Genomic DNA, 23654 nt, shown 5'->3' on the forward strand with positions numbered 1-23654 from the left:
TTTGAATCCAGTTTTCTAAAAAATAAAAATAAACAGTCATCACGAAAGCTATAAGGGCAGCACAGTGGTGCAGTCCTAGGTTTGAATCCCTGGGCCTTTCTGTGTGGAGTTTGCATGTCCTCCCACAGTCCAAAGACATGTCGGCAGGCCAACTGGAGACTCTAAATTGCCCATAGGGATGAGTGGATGGTGTGTGTGGCAACCTGTCCAGTGTCATGGTCCTGTGTTCCTGTCTGTGTTTCCCTTGTTGGGCCGCCAGATGGCGGCACTTCTGTTTTGTGTCCTGCTCCCCTCCTGTTAATTGTATGATTGTTTCAATTGTCTCGTTATCCCATCATGGTTCCCACCTGTGTCTTGTTATCCCCTCCTTCTGGTTTGATTGTTTTTTGAGTTCACCTGTGTCTTGTTACCCCTTGTCTATTTAAGTTCTCTGTTCCCTTGACTCGGGTGCTGGTTCCCTGCGTGTGTTCTGCCTTGTGTTTGTTACCTGACATACATGTACCTGCCTGCTTGTGTTTGTTTCCCGACTGTATGTACCTGCTTGTTCCCTTGTGCTCTGCCTTCCCGTGTTCTGCCCCGCCTGTGTTTTTGAGTTCTTGTTGTTTTCTGTTTCGTTAGATTATTTTTTGAGTTTGTGTTTCACCTGCCTGTATTTTGTTCCTGACTTGTGTTTTTGTCCTTCCCTTGTGCTCTGCCTTCCCGTGTTCTGCCCTGTCTGTGTTTTTGAGTTCCTGTTTTCTGTTTCATTAGATTATTTTTTGAGTTTGTGTTTTAGCCCATTGTGGCCTTGTCTGTTCCTTGTTTGTTCACCTTGTGTTAGTAAAGTCTTTGTTAATTTTCCCTTTTGAGTTTGTGTTTTTTTTTGGGTCCCCCCTACCCGGACCGTCACAGAAGGAACCAGCCAGTGTGGGACCCAGCAGAGGTGTTTTTTTTTTTTTTTTTTTTTGTGTTTGTTTATCATGCCACCGGGGTGGTGGAGTGACCCGGAGGACTCGCCACCCAGCGACTGGGAGTCCCTCGCCCTTGAGCTTCCCAGTGCCCGGGGTGGGCGGTCACGGAGGCGCCGTGGTCGGGCTGCCTCCCGGTCGGCCAGACCTCCAGCTGCCCAGCCAGCGGTTCCCGGCCCTGCGTCATTCGAAGGGACTCGACTGGCGATCTTTCCAGGGCCCGGCCCGCGGGGGTCCCGCCGGTCCCGTCCAGCTGCGCAGCCTGGTTCCCTACGGCTGTGGTCTGTGCTCCTGTCCCCTGCCCAGCCCAGTCGGCAGGGCCCTCGGCCTGCTCCACCCCAAGTCCAGGAAGGGCCTTCACGGCCTGCTCTGCTCCAAGTCCGGAGGGGCCTTCACGGCCTGCTCTGCCTCAAGTCCCGGAGCGGCCCTCACGGCCTGCTCTGCCTCAAGTCCCGGAGCGGCCCTCACGGCCTGCTCTGCCTCAAGTCCCGGAGCGGCCTTCACGGCCTGCTCTGCCTCAAGTCCCGGAGCGGCCTTCACGGCCTGCTCTGCCTCAAGTCCCGGAGCGGCCTTCACGGCCTGCTCTGCCTCAAGCCCCGGAGCGGCCTTCACGGCCTGCTCTGCCTCAAGTCCCGGAGCGGCCTTCACGGCCTGCTCTGCCTCAAGTCCCGGAGCGGCCTTCACGGCCTGCTCTGCCTCAAGTCCCGGAGCGGCCTTCACGGCCTGCTCTGCCTCAAGTCCCGGAGCGGCCCCCAGAGCCACCTGGAGCCCCGGAGAGGCTCCCAGATCCGCCTCGAGCCCCGGAGAGGCTCCCAGATCCGCCTCGAGCCCCGGAGAGGCTCCCAGATCCGCCTTGAGCCCCGGAGAGGCTCCCAGATCCGCCTCGAGCCCCGGAGAGGCACCCAGAGCCGCCTCGAGCTCCGGAGAGGCCCCCAGAGCCGCCTCGAGCCCCGGAGAGGCCCCCAGAGCCGCCTCGAGCCCCGGAGAGGCCCCCAGAGCCGCCTCGAGCCCCGGAGAGGCCCCCAGAGCCGCCTCCAGCCCCGGAGAGGCCCCCAGAGCCGCCTCCAGCCCCGGAGAGGCCCCCAGAGCGCCTCCAGCCCCGGAGAGGCCCCCAGAGCCGCCTCCAGCCCCGGAGAGGCTCCCAGAGCCGCCTCCAGCCCCGGAGGTCCCGCCTGCTCTGACCCTTCCGCGGAGGCCGCCTGCTACACCCAAGTTTCGGGCTTTACTTGTGCCTCGAGCCCCGGGGGGGCCTCCGGAGCCGCCTCAAGCCCCAGGGGGGCCTCCGCAGCTGCCTCGAGTCCCGGGGGGGCCTCCGGAGCCGTCCAGAGCTCCGGAGAGGCTTCCGGAGCCGTCCAGAGCTCCGGAGAGGCTTCCAGAGCCGTCCAGAGCCCCGGAGAGGACAACGGTCCCTTCTGTTGTCCCGCAGGGGCCGCCGCAGACTGCTCTGGCCGCCCCGCAGGCTAAGCCACCTGCCTTGCCCCCTAGCGTTCGTGCTCCCCCTGGCGTTCATGCTCCCCCTGGCGTTCGTGCTCCCCCTGGCGTTTGTGCTCCCCCTGGCGTTCGTTCTCCCCCTAGCGTTCGTGCTCCCCCTAGTGTTCTCGCGCCCCCCAGTGTCCGTTCTTCCCCTAGTGTTCTTGCTCTCCCTAGTGTCCACACCTTGCCCCCTGGCGTTCGTGCTCCCCCTGGCGTTCGTGCTCCCCCTAGTGTTCTCGCGCCCCCCAGTGTCCGTTCTTTCCCTAGTGTTCTCGCTCCCCCTAGTGTCCACACCTTGCCCCCTGGCGTTCGTGCTCCCCCTGGCGTTCGTGCTCCCCCTGGCGTTCGTGCTTCCCCTAGTGTTCTCACGCCCCCCAGTGTCCGTTTTCCCTCTAGTGTTCCCCCGTCCTCCAGGGTTCGTCCTTCCCCTGGTTTCGTCGCTCCCCCGAGTGGTCGTCACTCCCCCGGTGTCCGTGCTCCCCCCAGTGGTCGTCCCTCCCCCGGTCTCGTCGCTCCCCCCAGTGGTCGTCCCTCCCCCGGTCTCGTCGCTCCCCCTGGTGTCCATTCTCCCTTTGGTGTCTGTCCTCCCAACCGTGTGTCCGTGTGTTCCCCGGCCCCCCTGTCTAATTGTCTGCCCGCCTGTTTGTCTGTTAGTCTACCCGTATGTGTGTCAGCCAGTTTGTTGGCCTGTTTGTCTGCCCCCCAGGCCGTCAGCCCATCGGCCAACGTGTTTGCCCGCCTGTCTGCCTGTCTGTCTGTGTGCCAGTCCGCGTGTGTTTTGTCTTGTTTGCCTGTGTGTCAGTCCCTATGTCAGTTGTTGGGTTCCCCCTCGCCTTCCCTGTCTGCCTGTCCCTTTGTGTGTCCATCGGTGTCGCCGTGTGCCTCCCCGCCTGCTTGTCCCTGTGTCTGTCTTTTTAGGTCTCCCTATTGTGCCAGTATCTGGCAGTCTGTTTCCCCCTCAGTCTTGTCCAACCCAGTCCAGTGTTGTCGTGCCCCGTCTCGTTGCTGTCCTGTGTCCACCTCGCCCCAGTCCAGTCCTGTATGTCTGCCTTGCCCCTGTCCAAGTCCCCCCTGGTTTCCTGAGTTCCCCCTGGTTTCCTGAGTCCCCCTGTCGCCCGAGTACGGGCCCTGATTTTCCCCCGAGTCGCCCGATGTGCGGGCCCTGAGTTTCCCCCGAGTCGCCCGATGTGCGGGCCCTGAGTTTCCCCCGAGTCGCCCGATGTGCGGGCCCTGAGTTTCCCCCGAGTCGCCCGATGTGCGGGCCCTGAGTTTCCCCCGAGTCGCCCGATGTGCGGGCCCTGAGTTTCCCCCGAGTCGCCCGATGTGCGGGCCCTGAGTTTCCCCCGTGTCGCCCGAGTGCGGGCCAGCCCTGAATTTCCCCGTGTCGCCCGATGTGCGGGCCCTGAGTCTCCCCCGTGTCGCCCGATGTGCGGGCCCTGAGTCTCCCCCGTGTCGCCCGATGTGCGGGCCCTGAGTCTCCCCCGTGTCGCCCGATGTGCGGGCCCTGAGTCTCCCCCGTGTCGCCCGATGTGCGGGCCCTGAGTTTCCCCCGTGTCGCCCGATGTGCGGACCCTGAATTTCCCCGTGTCGCCCGGGTTCTGCCCAGCCCTGAGTCTCCCCGTGTTGCCCGGGTCCTGCCCAGTCCCGAGTCCTGCTCCCCCGTCTGAGTCCAGTCCCGAGTCCTGCGTCCCGTTCTAGTCCTGAGTCCCGTCCTGTTCCTGTCCAGTCCTGTTTCTGCCCTGAGTCCTGTGTCCAGTCCTGTTCCTGTCCAGTCCTGTTCCTGTCGAGTCCTGTTTCCAGCCCCGAGTCCCTCTCCAGCCCCGAGTCCCTCTCCAGCCCCGAGATCCCTTCCTGTCCACTCCAGCCCCGAGTCTTGTCTTGTTCCGTTCCTGTCCAGTCCAGCCCCGAGTCTTGTCTTGTTCCGTTCCTGTCCAGTCCAGCCCCGAGTCTTGTCTTGTTCCGTTCCTGTCCAGTCCAGCCCCGAGTCTTGTCTTGTTCCGTTCCTGTCCTGTTCCTGCCCCAGTTCTGTGTCCAGTCCCTGTTCCTGTCTGAGTCCTGTTCCCTCGTCAGAGTCCGGTCCAGAGTCTTGTTCCTGTGTTCTGTCCCTGTTCTTGTCTTGTCCAGTCCTGAATCCGGTCTCCAGCCCCACCCTCTGTTGACTCCCTCCCCGGGTCGGCCTCCTGGGACGTCAGGAGCCATCCCTTGGGGGGGGGGTACTGTCATGGTCCTGTGTTCCTGTCTGTGTTTCCCTTGTTGGGCCGCCAGATGGTGGCACTTCTGTTTTGTGTCCTGCTCCCCTCCTGTTAATTGTATGATTGTTTCAATTGTCTCGTTATCCCATCATGGTTCCCACCTGTGTCTTGTTATCCCCTCCTTCTGGTTTGATTGTTTTTTGAGTTCACCTGTGTCTTGTTACCCCTTGTCTATTTAAGTTCTCTGTTCCCTTGACTCGGGTGCTGGTTCCCTGCGTGTGTTCTGCCTTGTGTTTGTTACCTGACATACATGTACCTGCCTGCTTGTGTTTGTTTCCCGACTGTATGTACCTGCTTGTTCCCTTGTGCTCTGCCTTCCCGTGTTCTGCCCCGCCTGTGTTTTTGAGTTCTTGTTGTTTTCTGTTTCGTTAGATTATTTTTTGAGTTTGTGTTTCACCTGCCTGTATTTTGTTCCTGACTTGTGTTTTTGTCCTTCCCTTGTGCTCTGCCTTCCCGTGTTCTGCCCTGTCTGTGTTTTTGAGTTCCTGTTTTCTGTTTCATTAGATTATTTTTTGAGTTTGTGTTTTAGCCCATTGTGGCCTTGTCTGTTCCTTGTTTGTTCACCTTGTGTTAGTAAAGTCTTTGTTAATTTTCCCTTTTGAGTTTGTGTTTTTTTCCCTCTGCGTTTGGGTCCCCCCTACCCGGACCGTCACAGTCCAGGGTGTATTCCTGCCTCTCTCCCAATGCATGCTGGGATAGGCTCCAGCAGCCCCCGAATCTCTGACCAGGATAAGCAGGTATAGATAATGAATGGATGGATGGCATCTTCAGGAATCAAAGGTCAATTTTCTTTTTTTCAAGAACAATGAATTTCTATATTAAGGCTTACAAAGTGATAACAAAGGCTTATAAAGTGATAACAACAATCCTTTTAACATTGTAACAAGAAATCGTGTTTAAAATATTTGAAGAATATGAATGGATGAAAGCTATGCTATTGTGTAAACAGATTATCAAAGAACTTTATAATGTATGACTTCAAACAGCCAAGCAAGCATTGATGAAGAGCTGACAATATTACCAATAGTACATGAAGGTTATGTGCTTTATTAATAGAAAAGACTTATTATAGGAAGCATAGAAAAAAACATAAAATGTAATTTGTATTTTCGTTAAAAGTATTATTTTTGATATAGAGAAGGTCACAAAATTAAACAAACTTAAAATATCTCATCCTAGTTACCATCCCTGATTATGCATCCAAGCAATGGAATAATGAACAAAGCTCAGCCATGCTAACTCAGACAGTGTGTATAGATAAAAGCTGCATAGATTATGATAGCGGTAACATCACCTTTTAGCATGTATATGGTTTTATATGTATAATGACTGGTTGATGGTACTACCTGTATATGAGTATCAGAGACAGCTCAGTGAAGGCTGCAAAAATGCAGTAATGTATGCATCAGTGATTATCTCTCTTTCTTAACATCAGTGATGATTTAATTGAATGATCCCTTTCTGAAATGTGTTTTATTTTTATTTTAAACCTATGACCCTTTCATTCATAGGAATCAACTTGATTGGGGCACATTTTGTTATTAGCCATGATATGTGTGAGTAGGCTATTAATTAATGCCACTCAACCCAATTAATTTTCAACCCGACTGACACAGGGGCCATATAATCCATTTAATTTAATCTCCTTCTGTTTTCATCTGGAAGGATTCCTCCAGGCTTTTCATGGCTTGGTCTTGGGTTATATCTCTCCAAAGGGTGGGAATGTCTGCAGGCTTAGCTTTATACACCTCGGCAAACTGCGCATTAAACCTGTTGAAGATGTACTTCCAGTAGTCTGAGGCCTGGATGCTGGTGTCAGGCTGGATGCGCCAGTCAGGGAAAATGCTCTGATAGTCCTTGTATGGATGATATTCCCACTTTGTTTTGCTTGATTTGAATTTTCTCTCACTGGCAACACTGGTGCAGCAGACCTCACACATTAATATACCGGAGTCCACATATCTGTATCCCCCGATCCCCTGAGGACGGTGAATGGAGGCAAAGTGCTCTGTGTGGCCCTTTCCGCCTGCTTCACACGGGGTCTTGCAGAAGGGACACTGCCTCCCACAGCCAAACACCCTGTTAAACAGCTCCTTCTGTGGCTGAAAGGGCAGTGAGGTCAGCCTGGCCCTCACATCCCCACCGTTCTGAAACTCTGCAGTAATGGACTGCTCCATTTCATCCACAAGCACCTTCAGACACTGGGAAAAGTCTACTGGCTTGGCAGTGTTTAAGGCCAGGACCACTTCAAGGGGGTCTTTGGGGATGATGAGCTCCTGTAGGTCACTACAGATATCCTGAATGAACTGCTGAATGTTTTGGTCCTCCTCCTCATCCCTTATTGTCGCTCGTTCACTGGCTTTCCTCTCTGCTTTCTTAATGGCTTCCAATATTCTTTTTACTATCGCCCTCAGGTGCTTAATCTCAATGTTCCTGAGGCCATCTCCCTCTGAGAACTGCTGTATCATCTGCTCAAATATCCATCCCTGCACAAAGTTCTCGTAGTTTCTTATGTAATTCACAAAGTCCTTAAAGTTATCCCCTAAAAGCAGCTGCTTGAGGATTGAGAACTGGAAGAAGGATCGAGTGCTGAAATCAATGTCTTTCTGCCCTGTCAACACTTCATCCACAAGGTCAGGGCCCAGAGACTTGGTGATGTATTCCTTCATTGCTGGTGCAATACAGTAGTAGGTGAACTCCTCTGCTTTCTTCTGACACTGGTCTCTTTTACTGAACAGATCCTTAAAGTCAGCGCAGTACTGTTCCTTGGACTGCTCCAGACAGCGACGGGGATCATTTGCATGGATAAAATCCAAATGCATTTTTTGAAACTCCCGTGCTGCATGTCCACAGATGTGGATCTTCAGACTGGCTTGAACTTCAGCACTTGTTTCCAGATCCCTGTGCCTGTCCAGGTTATCATCTACCATGCGAAGCAGGTCTGTGATGTATGTGTTATGGTAATCAGACCTTGTTCTCACTTTTTCAGCTACAAACTGCCTGCAGCACTTGATGATGTGATCCACTATCTTTTGTGTCTTTATCTTCTGCTCATCATCAAAAGATTTGTTCCATATCTTTTTAAGCATTCCTTTACTCTTCACTTTGAATGGCTCCATTCCACATTCAGACAAGTCACCCATTTTGGACAGCACTTCACGTACTGAGCTGCCTTTATTCTCTAAGTTAACCCACAGCTGGTGTTGGATATCTTGGACAATATCTCGGTTTTCCAGGCCAGGAAACTGCAAGTCGGCCACAGTCTCATTGCACATCTTCTCAAATTCAGTCTCCAGCTGTTGATCCGATGGCTCTTTACTTTTGCTGCATTTCTCAACCAGGTCCAGCACCTTCTGCTCCATTACAGCCGTATGATTTTTCTTGACTTTCTCTAACCTGAACATACCCTTTCTAATCTCCACCGTGGCATCTAGCTTGTTTATAACAGAGTGCTCTGTCTCCTTCCGGATGGCTTTGGCTGAGTTCATGAATTCCTCCTTGTACTTCTCTACCAAGTGAACATGTCCCTCTGGTCTAACATAGAATTCAGTGAGATTGTCCAAAATGAGATTTTCTCTTTTAGCCATTTCTACAGAGGCCTCATATTTCAGGCTGCTCATCAAGTCATCCACATTGGAGGATGGCTGAATCTGTGCTGCTATTCTGCCAAAGTTTGACACCTTTGTCTCAGCTTCCCTTAACCAGGAGTACATGCTTTTCCTGAAGGCCCACTCCCATGTGTTGAACTCAGTGCAAAGCTGAGTATAAGCATCAGCCATAAGGCAATCGTGGAAACTGAAGATGAAGTTCTCATACTTCACTGCGCTCCACAAACTCTTGGTCCTTTCAAAGAATTCTTTGATTGTGTGTGCAGAGCCCTTTCCAGATTTGTGTTGCTTAAATGTCTTGATCACACTCTGCTTGAACAGATTCACAGACTCACTGTAGCCAGCATTCATTGGTGCCATGGGAGGGATGCCATGCCAGAGCCCAGGGATGTACCAGGTGTTTCTCTCTGGATCATACTCCATGACATCAGTAAATTTGTGGTTGTTTCCTCTCTTTTCCATCTTAGCTGCTACTTGGGTCATCTCATTCAGCTGCTCCAGCAGAATCTTCCTATCTCTCATGTTATTTTCATGAGCAGAGATGTCTGGTACATTCTGGTGCACAAACTGACAGCAGGGTTTTCTCCCAACTTCTTTCATGCGCAGGAAGGCATGCACCACAATCTGCAGGATGTCCTTCATCTCTGCACAGTTCTCCATGGCAATGTTGATGACTGTGATCTCACTCAGCCCCACCACCAGAGTGGCCAGTTCATTATCATGCTCATAACTGTCATCCAACTGGGCCAACTCTGGGGACTTCAACCCTTCAGTGTCAATAACCATGATGTAATCACACCCAAGCTGCTCTTTAAAATCCTCTTTCACTCTGATGAGGAGCATGAAGGCCCCTCTTGTGCACCTGCCACTACTGACGGCAAACTGGACCCCGAACATGGTGTTCAGGAGGGTGGACTTTCCAGTGCTCTGCACCCCCAGTACAGTCACCACCCGGATCTTACATTCATACTGTGTTAGATTATGGAGTTCCTTCAGAACCTGGGTCACCCACTGCAGAGTAATGTTGGATGCATCTCCATCCACCAGCTCCAGAGGAAAGCCTTCCTGCAGCAGCTCAGCAGCCAGACGTGGCAGGCCCTGAATGTCAGGGGTGGGGCCTTTGGGGTGTGAGCAGGCCGACTCGTACAGCTGACCCATTTCCCGCAGGAAGTGCTCTGTCCCCAGAGAAGAACTGGAGATCTTCCTGTCCCATTCTCCAATGAGCTCCTTGTTTTCTTCAGAATTCTGACACTGTTCCTTGTACTCCGCCCGAAGGCGTGGAAGGCATTTGCGTGACAGGTTGTCCAGCCTGATCTTCATCCACTTGAGGAAGTACTTACCTCTGTGGAACCAGACATTGCTTTGATGAAATGGGACATAGACTCTGAGATGTTGTGAGCCCTCTGCTGTGCTCTGAGCTGCTGCTTCTGATCTGCAAGCTCATTCCTGTAAACTTCAATGTTTTTCTCCCCAGCATTTTTCATCCTGCACTCTTCCCTCTCCAGTTTGGCCAGCTGTTTCCATGCAGTCCCTTGCAAGGGCAGCTCTTTCTCTTTGAAGCTTGGTATATCGGATATCCTTCCAGTGATTTCATCAGCCTTCTGCTTGCCCCTCTGACAGACAATATAATCTTCATCAACCTGGATCCGAAATTCACGGGCAACAGCAGAAATCCCTTCAACACTCATTTTGACCATGTTTCTCTTTAAAATGTCAGTCATAGCTGAACGCAAGTAACTCACAATTTCTGCATCGTTCATCTGCGAACCCTTTATAATGATGTTACAGGGTTTTATCTGTAACTCAGAAACACATCTCTTGAAGTCATCTGTATTGAAGCTCTGTGAATTGATGATCAAGTACAAATGAGCCTGAAGTTTCTTGGAGTCCAAAATTTTGTAATCAAACCCAAAATCATCACAAAACACAAATATGGCAGCAGAGGTTTGGCAGAGGAAATCGTACTGAGTTTCAAAGTCCCTGAGGTCCCCACGGAGGTTAGCTATAGCCAGTGGCTCAGAGAAGATATCAATGGTTCTCTTCCCACTGGGCAGATACCAGCTGATCTCCGCCAGCCCGTTGGAAATCCTCCTTGGGGTGTTACCGCACTCCATGTTTCTGTGAACAAAGGTGTCGTGGTGCTCCTGAGGGCTACTGAGAAGCTGGTTCAGAATGTGAGACTTGGACAAGCTGCTGTTTCCCAGCCTCACAAAAGAGACCAGGGGGAGCTCAGAGAGAACAATGTTCTCCTCCACAACCCCGCTTGGGTCTGTCAAAGAGTGCGGCTTGTACTTTTTCACAACATCCCTCATGGCCCAGAGCATTAAAGTGCACTGCTGTGTGTCACATTCAGGAAGCAGCAGAGGGACAGAGAACTGGCACATAGACATTTTCAAAACCATCTCCTGCTGGAGAAAGCCATCTGAGCAGAGAAACACAGCAGTTATGAGGTCCAGGGGGTTGACTCTGTTGCTGCGGCCCTGTGGATTGTTCAGGGTGTCCATTAAGCTGTCCAGGTTTTGGGAAGTCATGTCCTGTTTTGAGGCGCACCTCACACTCCTAGCAGTCACATTCACCATCATCAACCTCCTCAGGAAACACCACGGCAGAGATTTCAGAGACTGGATGCTTTCATCAGTTAAAGTCTCTCCATCAATCTCCAGCACCTTGCTCAGAGTCAGCTTGTTTTTCAGGCGGTGTTCCAGTCCCAAGTCACTTAACAGCTCAGCCAGACTGGTTCCTGTCATTGGAGATGGAAGCTGCCTTAGTACATGCATCTACAGTAACAATCTATTTAAAGTCACATGTTTGTATAGTGTGGTGGAGTGGGCGTGGTTTGAGCGTCGGCTGCAGAGAGAGAGAGAGTGAGAGGAGCGGCTCTCGGACCCTTCGTCACAACTGTCAGCTGGAGGTAATCAGCGCCGATAACTGTTAATTGTTTAATTGCGCTGATTGCCTCTGATTGCTTTCAACAGTGAGCCTGGGGTTTTTAAAAGCACGACCGGAAGCCGGAGGGAGAGAGAGACGCGCCGGCGAGAAGACGGCGAGAGAAAAAGCGCTCTTGATTTCTTGTAACCGAGAAAAAGCCACGGGCTTTAAATAAAATAGCACGCAAGTGCTACGAACTGGAAACAGTGTCTCCCGTGAGTGTGTTTGGGTTAGGAGGGGTGGCACTCATTTGCCACAGTGGTGGCCCGTGCGGGGGAGGCTCGAAGTAAACACACTGCACAAAGGAGAAAAAAAAAATAAAAATGGAACACAGCCAGGAGCAGGGGGAACCGGCACAGCCAGTGATAGCGCTTGCGAGGATGCTGGAGGGGATGGCAGCAATGCAAGAGAGGCAGGCGGTGATGCACGCCGAGCAACTTGAGGCTCTGCGAGCACAGACATCCCTGCAGACGCAGGCTCTACTGCAGCTGGCTGCTGCGGGAGAAACTAGCTCCCGCGAGCGACAGAACAAACCCCCCGTAGCTCTTCACTTGCCTAAAATGACCCCGGAGGACGATGCTGAGGCATTCCTGGAGGGGTTTGAAGTGGCAGCGAAGGCGAGTCAATGGCCGGAGGAGGAGTGGGTCGTCCGCCTCCTGCCCCTCTTGACTGGGGAAGCCCAACAGGCGGCGCACAGCTTACCCCCCCCACCGCGCGGGCTGTCTACCTAAACCTAAAGAAGGCGGTCCTGGACCGCCTGGGGTACAGCCCGGAAGAGCACCGGCGGCGGTTCCGACAGACGGCTCTGGCAGGAGAGGACCGGCCATTCGCCTACGCCCAGAGACTGCTGGATATGGCCCGACGGTGGCTCCGACCGGAACTCCGGTCAGCTGACGGAGTGGTAGAGCTGGTGACACTGGAACGGTTTATCGATGGCCTCCCGGGGGAAACAGCGAACTGGGTGAGGTGCCATCGACCGACCGGGTTGGCGGCCGCCGTCACCCTGGCGGAGGACCACCTGGCGCTCTACCCCCGCGGCCAGTCCCAGCACCAGCAGCAGCAGCAGCAGCAGCAGCAGCAAGGACGGGCAGACACGGCTCCGCGCCGAAGAGCCCCTCCTCGTTCCCTTCCTCCCCCCTTCCTTCCTCCCTTCCCCGTGCCCAAACCCCTCCTTTTCCCGTAACAACCCTTTTTTTGTTTCCCCAGCCCCAGGCTCAGTGGCGGCGGGGTTCGAACCACAGAGAGCTCCTCAGACGCCCGGACCGGGGTGTTGGCGGTGCGGACAACCGGGTCACCTGCGCCGAGAGTGCCCGCTCATGGAGGTGGGGCAGGTGGTTCGTGTTGTCGGCCCGCCCACCTCCGCTCCCGACCCAGACGGAGCGTACTGTATTCCGGTAAGGATTCAAGGGAGTGAACACCAGGCGCTGTTGGACTCAGGGGCTATGCAGACCATGATTCGACAAAGCCTGGTTCGACCCGAGGCGTTGTTAGAAGCATCAAGGGTATCTATAAGGTGTGTGCATGGGGATCTACACGAGTATCCTATTGTCTCAGTGGAAATTCGGTGTCAAGGGAAAAAGCATAAAATAAAGGCTGCGGTTAGCTCCCGCCTCTCGCACCCTCTGATTTTAGGCACTGATTGGCCGGGGTTTCGCCAGGCAGCTGGTAAGGTAGGGGGGGTGCGTTCACGACGGGTAGGGCTGTGTGATGTGTGTGCTGCTGTCAGCGGTGACGCGGGGTCGTCCGACACGGCAGAGGGGGAGCCGGCACCAGTGGAGCCTCCGGGGAGACTCCGCAGGTACCGGTGTTTCGCCCCATGGAGGATTTCCCACTCGAGCAGTCTCGTGATGACACCCTACGCTTTGCCTTTGACCGCGTGATGTCCATTGATGGTCAACAGGTGCGCCCTGATGCAACACTCACTCACCCGTATTTTGTAATAATTCGGGATAGGTTATACAGAGTGTGTCGTGACACTCAGACTAACGAGGAAATCACCCAATTGCTGGTGCCTAAAAGCTCTCGGGAAATGGTTTTTCAGACGGCTCATTTTAACCCCATGGCTGGTCATTTAGGGTATGAGAAAACACTGAACTGGATAATGGCCCGCTTCTATTGGCTGGGCATTTGGGCCGACGTGCGTCGGTGGTGTGCGTCGTGCCCTGAATGCCAACTCGTAAATTCCCCGGCTATACCAAAAGCGCCGTTGCGCCCCCTTCCGCTAATGGAGGTCCCTTTTGAGAGAGTGGGGATGGACCTCATCGGGCCGTTTGATCGGAGCACGCAGGGATACCGTTTCGTGTTAGTTCTGGTGGATTATGCGACAAGGTATCCCGAAGCAGTTCCTTTGCGCAGCATTTCGGCAAAAAGTGTTGCGCAGGCATTGTTTCAAATAATCTCCCGAGTCGGAATCCCGAAAGAGATTCTGACTGACCAGGGCACCCAGTTTATGTCACGCACACTACGTGAACTGTACGGGTTATTGGGCATTCGTTCTATTCGAACTAGCGTGTACCATCCCCAAACGGATGGGCTGGTTGAGCGGTTTAATAGAACGTTGAAGTCTATGATCCGGAAGTTCGTTCATGAGGATAGCCGTAATTGGGATAAGTGGTTATCTCCTCTGGTGTTTGCAGTGCGGGAGGTTCCCCAGGCCTCCACGGGATTTTCTCCCTTTGAACTACTGTTCGGTAGGAAACCCCGGGGGATATTGGACCTAGTTAAAGAAAACTGGGAGGAGGGTCCGAGTCCTAGTAAAAATGAATTACAATACGTGCTGGACCTGCGAGCAAAACTCCATACACTGGGTAAGTTGTCACGGGAGAATTTGCTCGAGGCGCAGGCACGTCAGTAACAGCACTATAACAGAGGAGCTAAACTACGGCAATTTTCACCGGGAGATAAAGTTCTTGTGTTACTCCCTACCTCTAGTTCTAAATTACTCGCCAAGTGGCAAGGGCCCTTTACGGTCACACGGCGAGTGGGGGAGGTTGACTATGAGGTAGAGCGTACTGATAGAGAGGGGGCAAAACAGATTTATCACCTCAATCTCCTGAAAGCGTGGAAGGAGGTAGTGGCTGTCTCTCTGGTTACGGTGGATAAGGAGAGAGATGAGCTGGGTCCGGAGGTACCAAATTCATCCAATCAGATCTCAACCCTTTCAGATGACCATCTCTCACCGAATCAGAGAACAGACCATGCCTTGTTGCAAAAGCGTTTTGCTGATGTGTTTTCTCCCATACCAGGACGCACGCACCTCATACACCACCATATAGAGACTTCCCCGGGGGTGACGGTGCGGACCCGCCCTATAGATTGCCGGAACACAAAAAGAAATTGGTTCAGGCAGAGATAAAGGCAATGCTAGAGCTGGGGGTAATAGAGGAATCCCACAGTCCCTGGAGTAGCCCCATCGTGCTGGTAGGTAAGCCTGATGGGTCTATTCGCTTCTGTGTGGATTATAGAAAGGTAAATGAAGTGTCACGGTTTGATGCTTATCCAATGCCTCGGGTCGACGAGCTCTTGGATCGGCTTGGCACGGCTCGATTTTTTTCGACGCTGGATTTAACCAAGGGTTACTGGCAGATTCCCTTATCTGCCAAATCTAAGGAAAAAACGGCTTTCTCCGCTCCGGATGGTTTGTACCAATTCAGGACACTTCCGTTTGGGTTATTCGGGGCCCCTGCCACCTTCCAGCGCCTAATGGATCGGGTATTGCGTCCGCATGCTGGTTATGCTGCTGCCTATCTGGATGATGTCATCATCCATAGCAATAGCTGGGAGCAGCATTTGCAGCATGTGGGGGCAGTGCTCGAGTCATTAAGGCAGGCAGGGCTCACGGCTAACCCAAAGAAGTGTGCTATTGGCCGAGCGGAGGTACGGTATTTGGGGTACCACTTGGGAAGTGGACAGGTGCGGCCTCTAGTGGACAAAACCGCTGCGGTTGCAGCCTGTCCCCGACCCAAGTCAAAAAAAGAGGTAAGGAGGTTCTTGGGGCTGGCCGGCTATTACAGAAGGTTCATCCCGGCATTTTCTGAGCTAACCAGAGCCCCTAACTGACTTAACCAGAAAAGGTGCCTCAGATCCGGTCCAGTGGACGGAGCCGTGCCAGCGGGCGTTTGAGAGGGTAAAAGAAGCTCTCTGTGGGGAGCCGCTCTTGTTCACACCTAACTTCTCTCTCCCTTTTGTTTTGCAGACCGACGCGTCGGACAGAGGGCTGGGGGCGGTTTTGACCCAGCAGGTGGAGGGAGTCGACCGCCCCGTGCTGTACATTAGCCGAAAACTATCACAACGGGAGGCGAAGTACAGCACGGTGGAAAAGAGTGCCTCGCCATTCGGTGGGCGGTCGGAGCCCTCCGGTATTACCTTCTGGGTCGCCCATTCACCCTCTGTTCGGACCATGCCCCCCTCCAATGGCTCCACCGCATGAAGGATACCAACGCCCGGATCACTCGGTGGTATCTGGCTTTGCAGCCTTTTAACTTCAAGGTGATCCATAGACCGGGTGCACGGATGGTCGTGGCGGACTTCCTCTCTCGCCCCCAGGAGGAGGGGGGGGGGGGGGGGGTTGGTCATCGGCCGGATGGCTCCCCGGCCTAAGTCGGGCGGTGGGGGTATGTGGTGGAGTGGGCGTGGTTTGAGCGTCGGCTGCAGAGAGAGAGAGAGTGAGAGGAGCGGCTCTCGGACCCTTCGTCACAACTGTCAGCTGGAGGTAATCAGCGCCGATAACTGTTAATTGTTTAATTGCGCTGATTGCCTCTGATTGCTTTCAACAGTGAGCCATTTGCAGATGCCATTTGGAAGGACTGCAGTGAGGTTGAAAGTATATTTCATCCCAGGTCTCAGATCAGTAAGGACAGCTGTGGTGGTGTTGGGTGCACATATCTGTGATCTGGGCTCTTCTCCCTCACAGCCGTAGGTGATGTGGATCTCATGAGATACTCCCTCAATGCTGACCCAGCACGTGCTCTGCACATCTGTGGCTCTCACCCTCCCAGGGGCAGATGGCTCTATTTGAGAGAACGGAGAGGGACGTTTCAATCGGAGCTGTAACTTCTCTTAACAGGCAAGCAGGATGTTTATGTAAGCTTTTATTTATTTACTTGTAACTCTACAATATAAAAAATCATAAGTCAAATAACCAAGTCAAATGGAAATTTCATTATTAGGCAAAATATAAATATGCAATGAACACAAACCATTTTATCCATATACGCTGCTACTTGTCGCATTTGTTGCAATACTTTTTTATTATCTTTGAACAGCACTACTGTTTGGATGGATGGATGATGGATGGAGGGACTGATGGGTTAGCAGAAAGAGATATATTCATACTGCACGTGAATGACAGTTTGTAGTTTTTGCACGTGTACTTTCTTATGCTGCAGCTTCTGTGTGTCTGTGAGTGTGTGTGTGTGTGTCTCTGTATGTATGCGTGTCTGTGTGTGTGTGTGCATGTGTGTGCGAGTGTGTGTGTGTTCCATGCTGGGTCTCTCTTTGGGTCCAGATCACACATGTATTGTATGCAGACACATCAATAATATTAACATACCATATAAAATAATGACAACAGGCCATTCAGCCCAACAATGCTCGCCATTTTCCTGACAAAACTGTACCTAGTGCTCTAATTACCTACAGATTAGACAGTATCTAACACCTTATATGGAATGTCTGTATGGAATGTACCTTTTGTTAATTTCCATTCATGTCCCCTTGTTCTACTGACTGAACTCAACCTGAAGAATCTCTTGTAGTTCACCTTGTTGATCCCCTTTTTGAATTTAAAAACCTCTATCAAATCACCCCTGCGTCTTCTTTTACTAAGCTTGAAGAGGTTAAAAATCTTAAGTCATAGCTTTTATCTTTCATTCAAGGAATCAATTTGGTTGCTCTTCTTTGAACCTTTTCCAGAGCCTTTATATCTTTCTTATAGTTCAGTCCCCATAACTGCACACAATACTGCAAGAGTGGTCTAACAAATCTATTATATAAGGTAAGTATAACTTTCTTGGATTTATACTCAATACTTCTGGCTATATATCCCAGCATTCTGTTGGCCTTATTTTTTTTACTGCTACAGCATTGAAAGAAACATTTAGGATTTCTTTTTGCATAATGGGCAATTTTGCTTTCAAAGAGCTTCTTAGTTTTCTGAAATCTTTTTTTTTACCTTAGTACACATATTACAATATTCAGCCTTATTGCTCCCAGTGCTGTTGTTTTTATATATCTTATACAGTTTTTTTTCCTCCCTCAAACTCTCCCGTATGGATTTGCTCATCCACAGGGAAGATCAACTTACTTTTCCTTACCTTGGGAATTAGTTTACATTGTGCATCAAGAGGCCATAGAGGGCACCTTATTAATTGTAATTGATAATGCCAAAATATATCAAAACTAACTGCAGAATGATCACTAGTCTCAAGTGGCTTGATTACCTCTATGCTACAAATTCTGTCGAGATCATTACATAGCACCAGATCCAGAATTGATTTCCCTCTTGTTGTCATGGTCCTGTTTTCCTGTCTGTGTTTCCCTTGTTGGGCCGCCAGATGGCGGCACTTCTGTTTTGTGTCCTGCTCCCCCCCTGTTAATTGTATGATTGTTTCATTGTCTCGTTATCCCATCATTGTTCCCACCTGTGTCTTATCCCCTCCTTTTGGTTTGATTGCTTTTTGAGTTCACCTGTGTCTTGTTACCCCTGTCTATTTAAGTTCTCTGTTCCCTTGACTCGGGTGCTGGTTCCTTGTGTTTGTCTCCTGACTTTCATGTACCTGCCTTCTTGTGTTTGTTCCTGAAATCTGTATGAAAACCGTATGTACCTGCCTGTGTTTGTTACCTGACTTACATGTACCTGCCTGCTTGTGTTTGTTCCCGATTTGCGTTTCCTCAGACCCATTGTACCTGCCTGCGTTTTTTACCTGTTTGTGTTTGTTTCCTGACCGTATTATACCTGCCTGTTTTGTTTGACCTGCCTTTGTGCTCTGTTTGACCTGCCCTTGTCCTCTACCCGCCTGTGTTCTGCCCTGCCCATGTTTGTGAGTTCCTCTTGTTTTCTGTTTTATTTAGATATTTTTTTGAGTTTGTGTTTTTGCCCTTCGTGTCCTTTTCTGTTCCCTGTTTGTTTGTCTTTCTGTAAGTAAAGTCTTTGTTAATTTTCTCCCTTTTGAGTTTCGTGTTTTTTTCCACTCTGCGCCTGGGTCCCAGCACCCGTACCGTCACACTTGTAGGCTGACTGACATACTGTGCCAAAAAAAGGTTATTTATAACATCTAAAAATTCTTCCTCACTTTTTCCTTGTCCTGTCATCAATTCCCAATTAATAGTGGGGTAATTGAAGTCATAATAATACCCATAATAGTCTTACCTTCCTGACAAGCTTGCTTTATGTTTCCATTGATTTCACACTACTGTCTGAAGCTGACGGCCAGTAACACAAGCCTACTGTAAGGCCCTTTTCATGTTTGCAGATGAGCTTAATCCAAATATCCTCACTAGGCTTGAGCTGGTCAATTTCTGGAATTTCCTGCACATTCAAATTTTATTTTACATAGAGAACTACACCCCCACCACTCCTACTGGATCTACCATTCCTCATGAGTGTCTATCCCTCTATATTATATTCAGCCCCATCCTCCTCTCCAAGTCATATCTCTGTAATCCCAATTATGTCATAGCCCGCACTATTCATTGCAGCCTCAAGATCTAAAAATTATTTTTCATATTCTTTCTAGCATTTAAACAAAGACATTTCAGACTATTACTTATACACATCCTCTTCTGTTCCCTCTCCCCCTGCCACCCCAAGCCACCCTTACTAAAATTTATGCTTTTAAAATTTTGCTTTAAAAAGATTTCATTGGTGTTCACATTAATATAGGAAGCCTTGACAGCTACACCGTCCAACTCTTTCCACTCTCTGACCACCCTGCCCCCAAGTCCCTAGTTTAAATAATGCTGTGCTGTCCTAAGCATACGCCGGCCCAATGCAGCAGTATCCCTTCGATTCAGGTGCAGCCCATCACGCTTGTACAGGTCACCGCTGTCCCAAAAGGAGTCCCAGTTCCCTGTAAACCTGTACCCCTCTTTCCTACAACAGGTTTGCCACCAACGTGTTAAATCTCCAAAAACAATTTGGTTCCCTTTGCTTGCATGTGGTACCGGTAGTAATCCAGAAAAAACTACCGTGGAGGTTCTGCCCTTAATCATTTCTGCTAGCTCCACAAATGTGTCCTGCAGAGCCTCAAACCTACCCTTACCTATGTTGTTGGTTCCTACGCAAACCATACCCTCCCTGCCCTGACCAGGAACTTGTTTGCACGTTCCAGGAGATCTCCTACCTGGGCACCAAGAGAACACCATGCATTGCTTTTCATGCGAACATTTTATGCTGTCTGCCCCCCTATTAATTGAGTCCCCCACTATCACTTACTCCTTTTTCTGAAAGGATGTGGCCATCTGGGTACCCAGTGGCTCCTCAGTCCTCCCACTCTCAGGATCAAGAGCCAGATCCAATTCCTGCAAGGGCTGGAATCGGTTGGAAACCAAAACCAGTGGAGATGTCGCCCCTGTGCAGTGTACAAGCCCTTTTCTGCGCTTTCGCCCTGCTGTCACCCAACTCTCTCTCCCTGCCTGCTTTGTGTTCCCCCCCTTCCCAGCTGGGGCGTGCACACCAGTTTCTTAAAGAATAAGCTGCCCAGTTCCCGGAACTCTACTAATTGCGAACTATCTCGCGAGATCAAGAATCTCGCTTTTGAGGTGTTTAACCAGTCGTGAACTGTGGCAGACAAGCTCCCTCAGGAAATCTCTTTCCAGAAGTGCGATCATCCTGCAACTCTCACACAGCTTTGGCCACATTTTTAGCCCCCTAACTATCACCCTCTCTCTCCCCATGTCGAGAAAAATGTACTGCAGAGACAGAAAAAGGAAAAAGGTACAGAAATTTGGGTAAGACATATGGCCACCCAGTGATAAGGGTAGAGAGGACCAATGATTCATATACTCCTAACAGTGATCCAATAAAGGAAGGACATTTCTGGAAAAAATAGTCGAGAGAGATTTGGTTATTTAAATGCCCAGATATTTAAACCCGAAGTTTGACCATTTATCAGAAGTTTGACAAAATATTTATCAGAAAAAGCTCACTTTTCTAGAGGTTGAGCTTATATCCAGAATATTTTCCAAAAGTGCTCCACAATGTAAACAGCCAGGACAGAGGTGACAGGGTTGGAGATAAGAATTGAGGAAATATTGGGTAGCATTGCTTTGGAATACATCTTATTTAATTTCGGTGAGGCAAGATAGCCTATATTGTTTGTAGTACTGTAACTTGGCGTCATTTTGATATCAATACTTTTAATGGCAGGCCTGGATTTTGGCAGTCTGAATGAATGAGTTATAGACGGTGTATGTCTTGTATGTGTGAGTAACTTGGCATTTTTTTACATTGAAAACGCTGTTTTTTATGAGATATCATTTCTTTTTGTAAAGCGTTTTATTATGAGTCAGAAATGCGAAGTGACCCTGTAAGAAACGGTTGTGGATTATGGCTATTGTTGTGTGAATTTGTACAGTCTGATGAGCATGTACCATTTACCACTTTCGGTTTGCTATATATGTAAAACAGTGGCTGTGACAAAGATTGCGGTGGTGTAAGTGTAAACGCATCACAAACGCAGGTGAAATATGGCCAGTGTATGTACTCACGGATTTGACGGCCATCCAACGAGCCTTGATTGACAAAAGAATCAGCAAGCCCGTAGAATTAGAGCTCCCTAGGTCGCAACTTGTGTACCCTTCTGTCCTGCTCAGTTGTCTGTTATTTGGTGGAGATGCACTTTTAGTACTTGTAAGGTTTCTAAGGCATTTTTATAGGCTTATCTGCAGGTAGGAATCCTCTTCACTGTTTTGCTAAGCTAGAACTGGAAACTTGATAGTGGAGAATAGGAGCAGAGGCATATGTCCCAGCAGGCTTTGCATATGAGAAAATAACAACAGTGTAAGAGAAATTAGGAGAAATAATGAAATTGCACAGTTGAAACAATATGTTTTTTGCAGAATGGGCATATAGGTGAAGGCTGACATTATCACAGACTATAGTGCGAAGTAAATGAAGTGACCATGAGAAAGCTTATTTTCCTTATCGAATGGTATATATAACAGTCTGTATAAAGCATTATTTGTTAAAGTGGAGGGTTAAGTAATGTGTGAAATATATTGCACTGATGTGCTTTTCTCATGTTGAGTAGTAGTAGTTATAATTATGAGTGAGTCATGATTTTAAATGTAATGTTTTAATGGGGAGTTGCAGAACGTACATACGTAGTAATTGTTTGTATGTGGCTAGATAGAGAACAGGACGAGGTAACATGAATGTAGAAACGTGGCGTTTGCTGATAAGAAGGTTTTGTACGGTAGCCAAGTGAAGAAATATAGTTAGTAGAAATGGTACAGTGGTGAACTGGTGTAACTGTTTAATATAAGGAATACATTTGCCGTCATGAAATGCATATGGGTGGCTGTGAATGAGTTTTGGTAAAGAAAATCTAAGCGTAAGAAAACGTTAGTGTAAAAGAGGAAATGATCTGCCTGACGGCGAGGCGGGATTCAATCCTTCAATCGGTGGTTTACCAATCTGTGACTTAGTTAGTGCAGCACCATGACATAGCTATGCAATGCATGAAATATAATTAGCAAACCTGTCCGTGGTTTTAAAGAAGAACACAGGCCAGTATGCACAGAAGAGCTCCTATTGAATCCACATGGCTTTGCAATATTGTAGCTGGTTAATAACTGAACATGCAGATGGTAAGTCATAATGCAGTGTATACGTTCGGTGAACGGCGGGTAGATATGGTGCAAAAGCAATAATTGAGAAGTAGTAGACAATTATTAGTGAGGGTAAAAGCAGGTTAAAGAAACGTGTTCCTAGCTGGGCTTGAACCTAGGACCCCATGTTCCCAAGATCTGTAACCTTGCCCACTAGGCCACAGGCAGACTAGCTGTTTAAACTGGGAATGTTTCAGAGTAAAAAGGTATGGGTATTTTGCGTGTGTATGCAAGTTTTTGATTGGGTTATGTAGGTGAAGATTTGGCTGGTGTCGATAAAATGTCCAATGGGGTGACATGTTAGTGGGATAGGTGGCAGGAAAAATAAGAATAAGAAGAAGAATAAGAAGAAGAAGAAATAGAAGAAGAAAGCAAAGAAGAAGAAGGAGAAAACGCAAAATCCCCTTAGTTTGGGGCTTTACTGTGTGGACATGTGAAGTTGTTTATGAATTCTTTCTGTTGAAATGGGGTCAGAATGTACAGAATTTAATGTTTTTAAGGGCTGAGTGTCTGTGCCTGTTGTGGTTATTTCTGTGGGGAACCCTGAAAAGTGCCAAACTCTTGGCATACCTGCCATCCCAATATGACTGAAGAGGAATTGTACTAAACTCCTATCGGCTAATAAGAGAAAATTGAATGTCCACTATTGTATTCACAGCAGTGTACCTTTGATAGTAGTGAGTCATCTACTAGAAAGTCAATCCATGTATAGGAATGATGTGCATGGGAAAAGAAAGAATAGGCTCTGGAATCTGGGAAATTGAACCTCCAAGGATTGGTTATACCTAGTTGCTTCAGGAAAATAACCGTCAGTCTAGCTGAATTGGACGGTGGGGGGTGGGAGGGGGGGGATTTTTGGATTTTCAAATTACTTAAATTAGTTTAGGGGGTCATATACCATCTAACCTAAGTAGGAACAAGCCTTAAAAACAATATTTGACGTGCAGTCGATTTTTTTAAATTATTTTTTTCAGATATGTGGGAATCACACCAGACCTGTCCAATTACAGAAGCATTGCCTACAGCAAGTACAGTAAGCCAAAGTTTGTAAATTGCGTGCTTGTCACTGTAAATGTGTATGTACCATGGAGACCATTCTAACCTAGCTGAACATTCATGAAAGGAACTGTCAGGGCTAGTGAACCTAAGCATTGGTTTAATTTTTTTTAGGCTTCCCACAATCCAAAGACAGCTCTGAATTAAATGAAACCTAAACAAACAACAGAGAGTTGGATCTTTTGGAGGGAGCAGAGGTTGTTATCATGATGCTAACTCTAACAACAACAGGTGGATTTGGTGGGCCAGGGCATATTCGTTCAACCAGTTAAGATCATCAACGGCAGTTTCTGGCTAACTAAAGCTTTCTTAATCAAGGCGAAAACAGATAGAAAACCAAGACAACTGGAAACTAAAATGTTGCATTGCCACATTGGGTAGTTAACAAAACGTTTCCTCACCGATTAAAATAGCCCTCTTTCTTTAGCATAACACAATAACAAGGTGGCCCATTGTATAAAAATAATATATACATTTATGTCTCTCCAAAGTTACTAAATCGCACAGTTGGTCGTGCAACCCAATACATGCAGATTGGAGCCGTCCAATGATGAGCTAGC

At 49.4% G+C, this 23654-nt stretch overlaps 2 protein-coding genes across 2 annotated transcripts in view; both read right to left on the reverse strand.

Moving 5' to 3' along the window:
- The window catches only part of LOC135258439 (interferon-induced very large GTPase 1-like), a 465270-nt gene that overhangs the window by 187659 nt on the left and 253957 nt on the right, over window positions 1–23654 (reverse strand). The window lies entirely within an intron of this gene.
- On the reverse strand, window positions 5700–11027 carry LOC135258528 (up-regulator of cell proliferation-like). Its single transcript, XM_064341997.1, has 3 exons — window positions 10023–11027; window positions 9772–9920; window positions 5700–9640 (listed from the first exon to the last, which is right to left on the reverse strand). The coding sequence occupies exons 1-3, from the start codon at window positions 11025–11027 to the stop codon at window positions 6310–6312; spliced, it is 4485 nt and encodes a 1494-aa protein (XP_064198067.1). The 3' UTR covers window positions 5700–6309.

This window comes from Anguilla rostrata, chromosome 7 (assembly GCF_018555375.3).
Source record: "Anguilla rostrata isolate EN2019 chromosome 7, ASM1855537v3, whole genome shotgun sequence".
NCBI classification, from domain to species: Eukaryota; Metazoa; Chordata; class Actinopteri; order Anguilliformes; family Anguillidae; genus Anguilla; species Anguilla rostrata.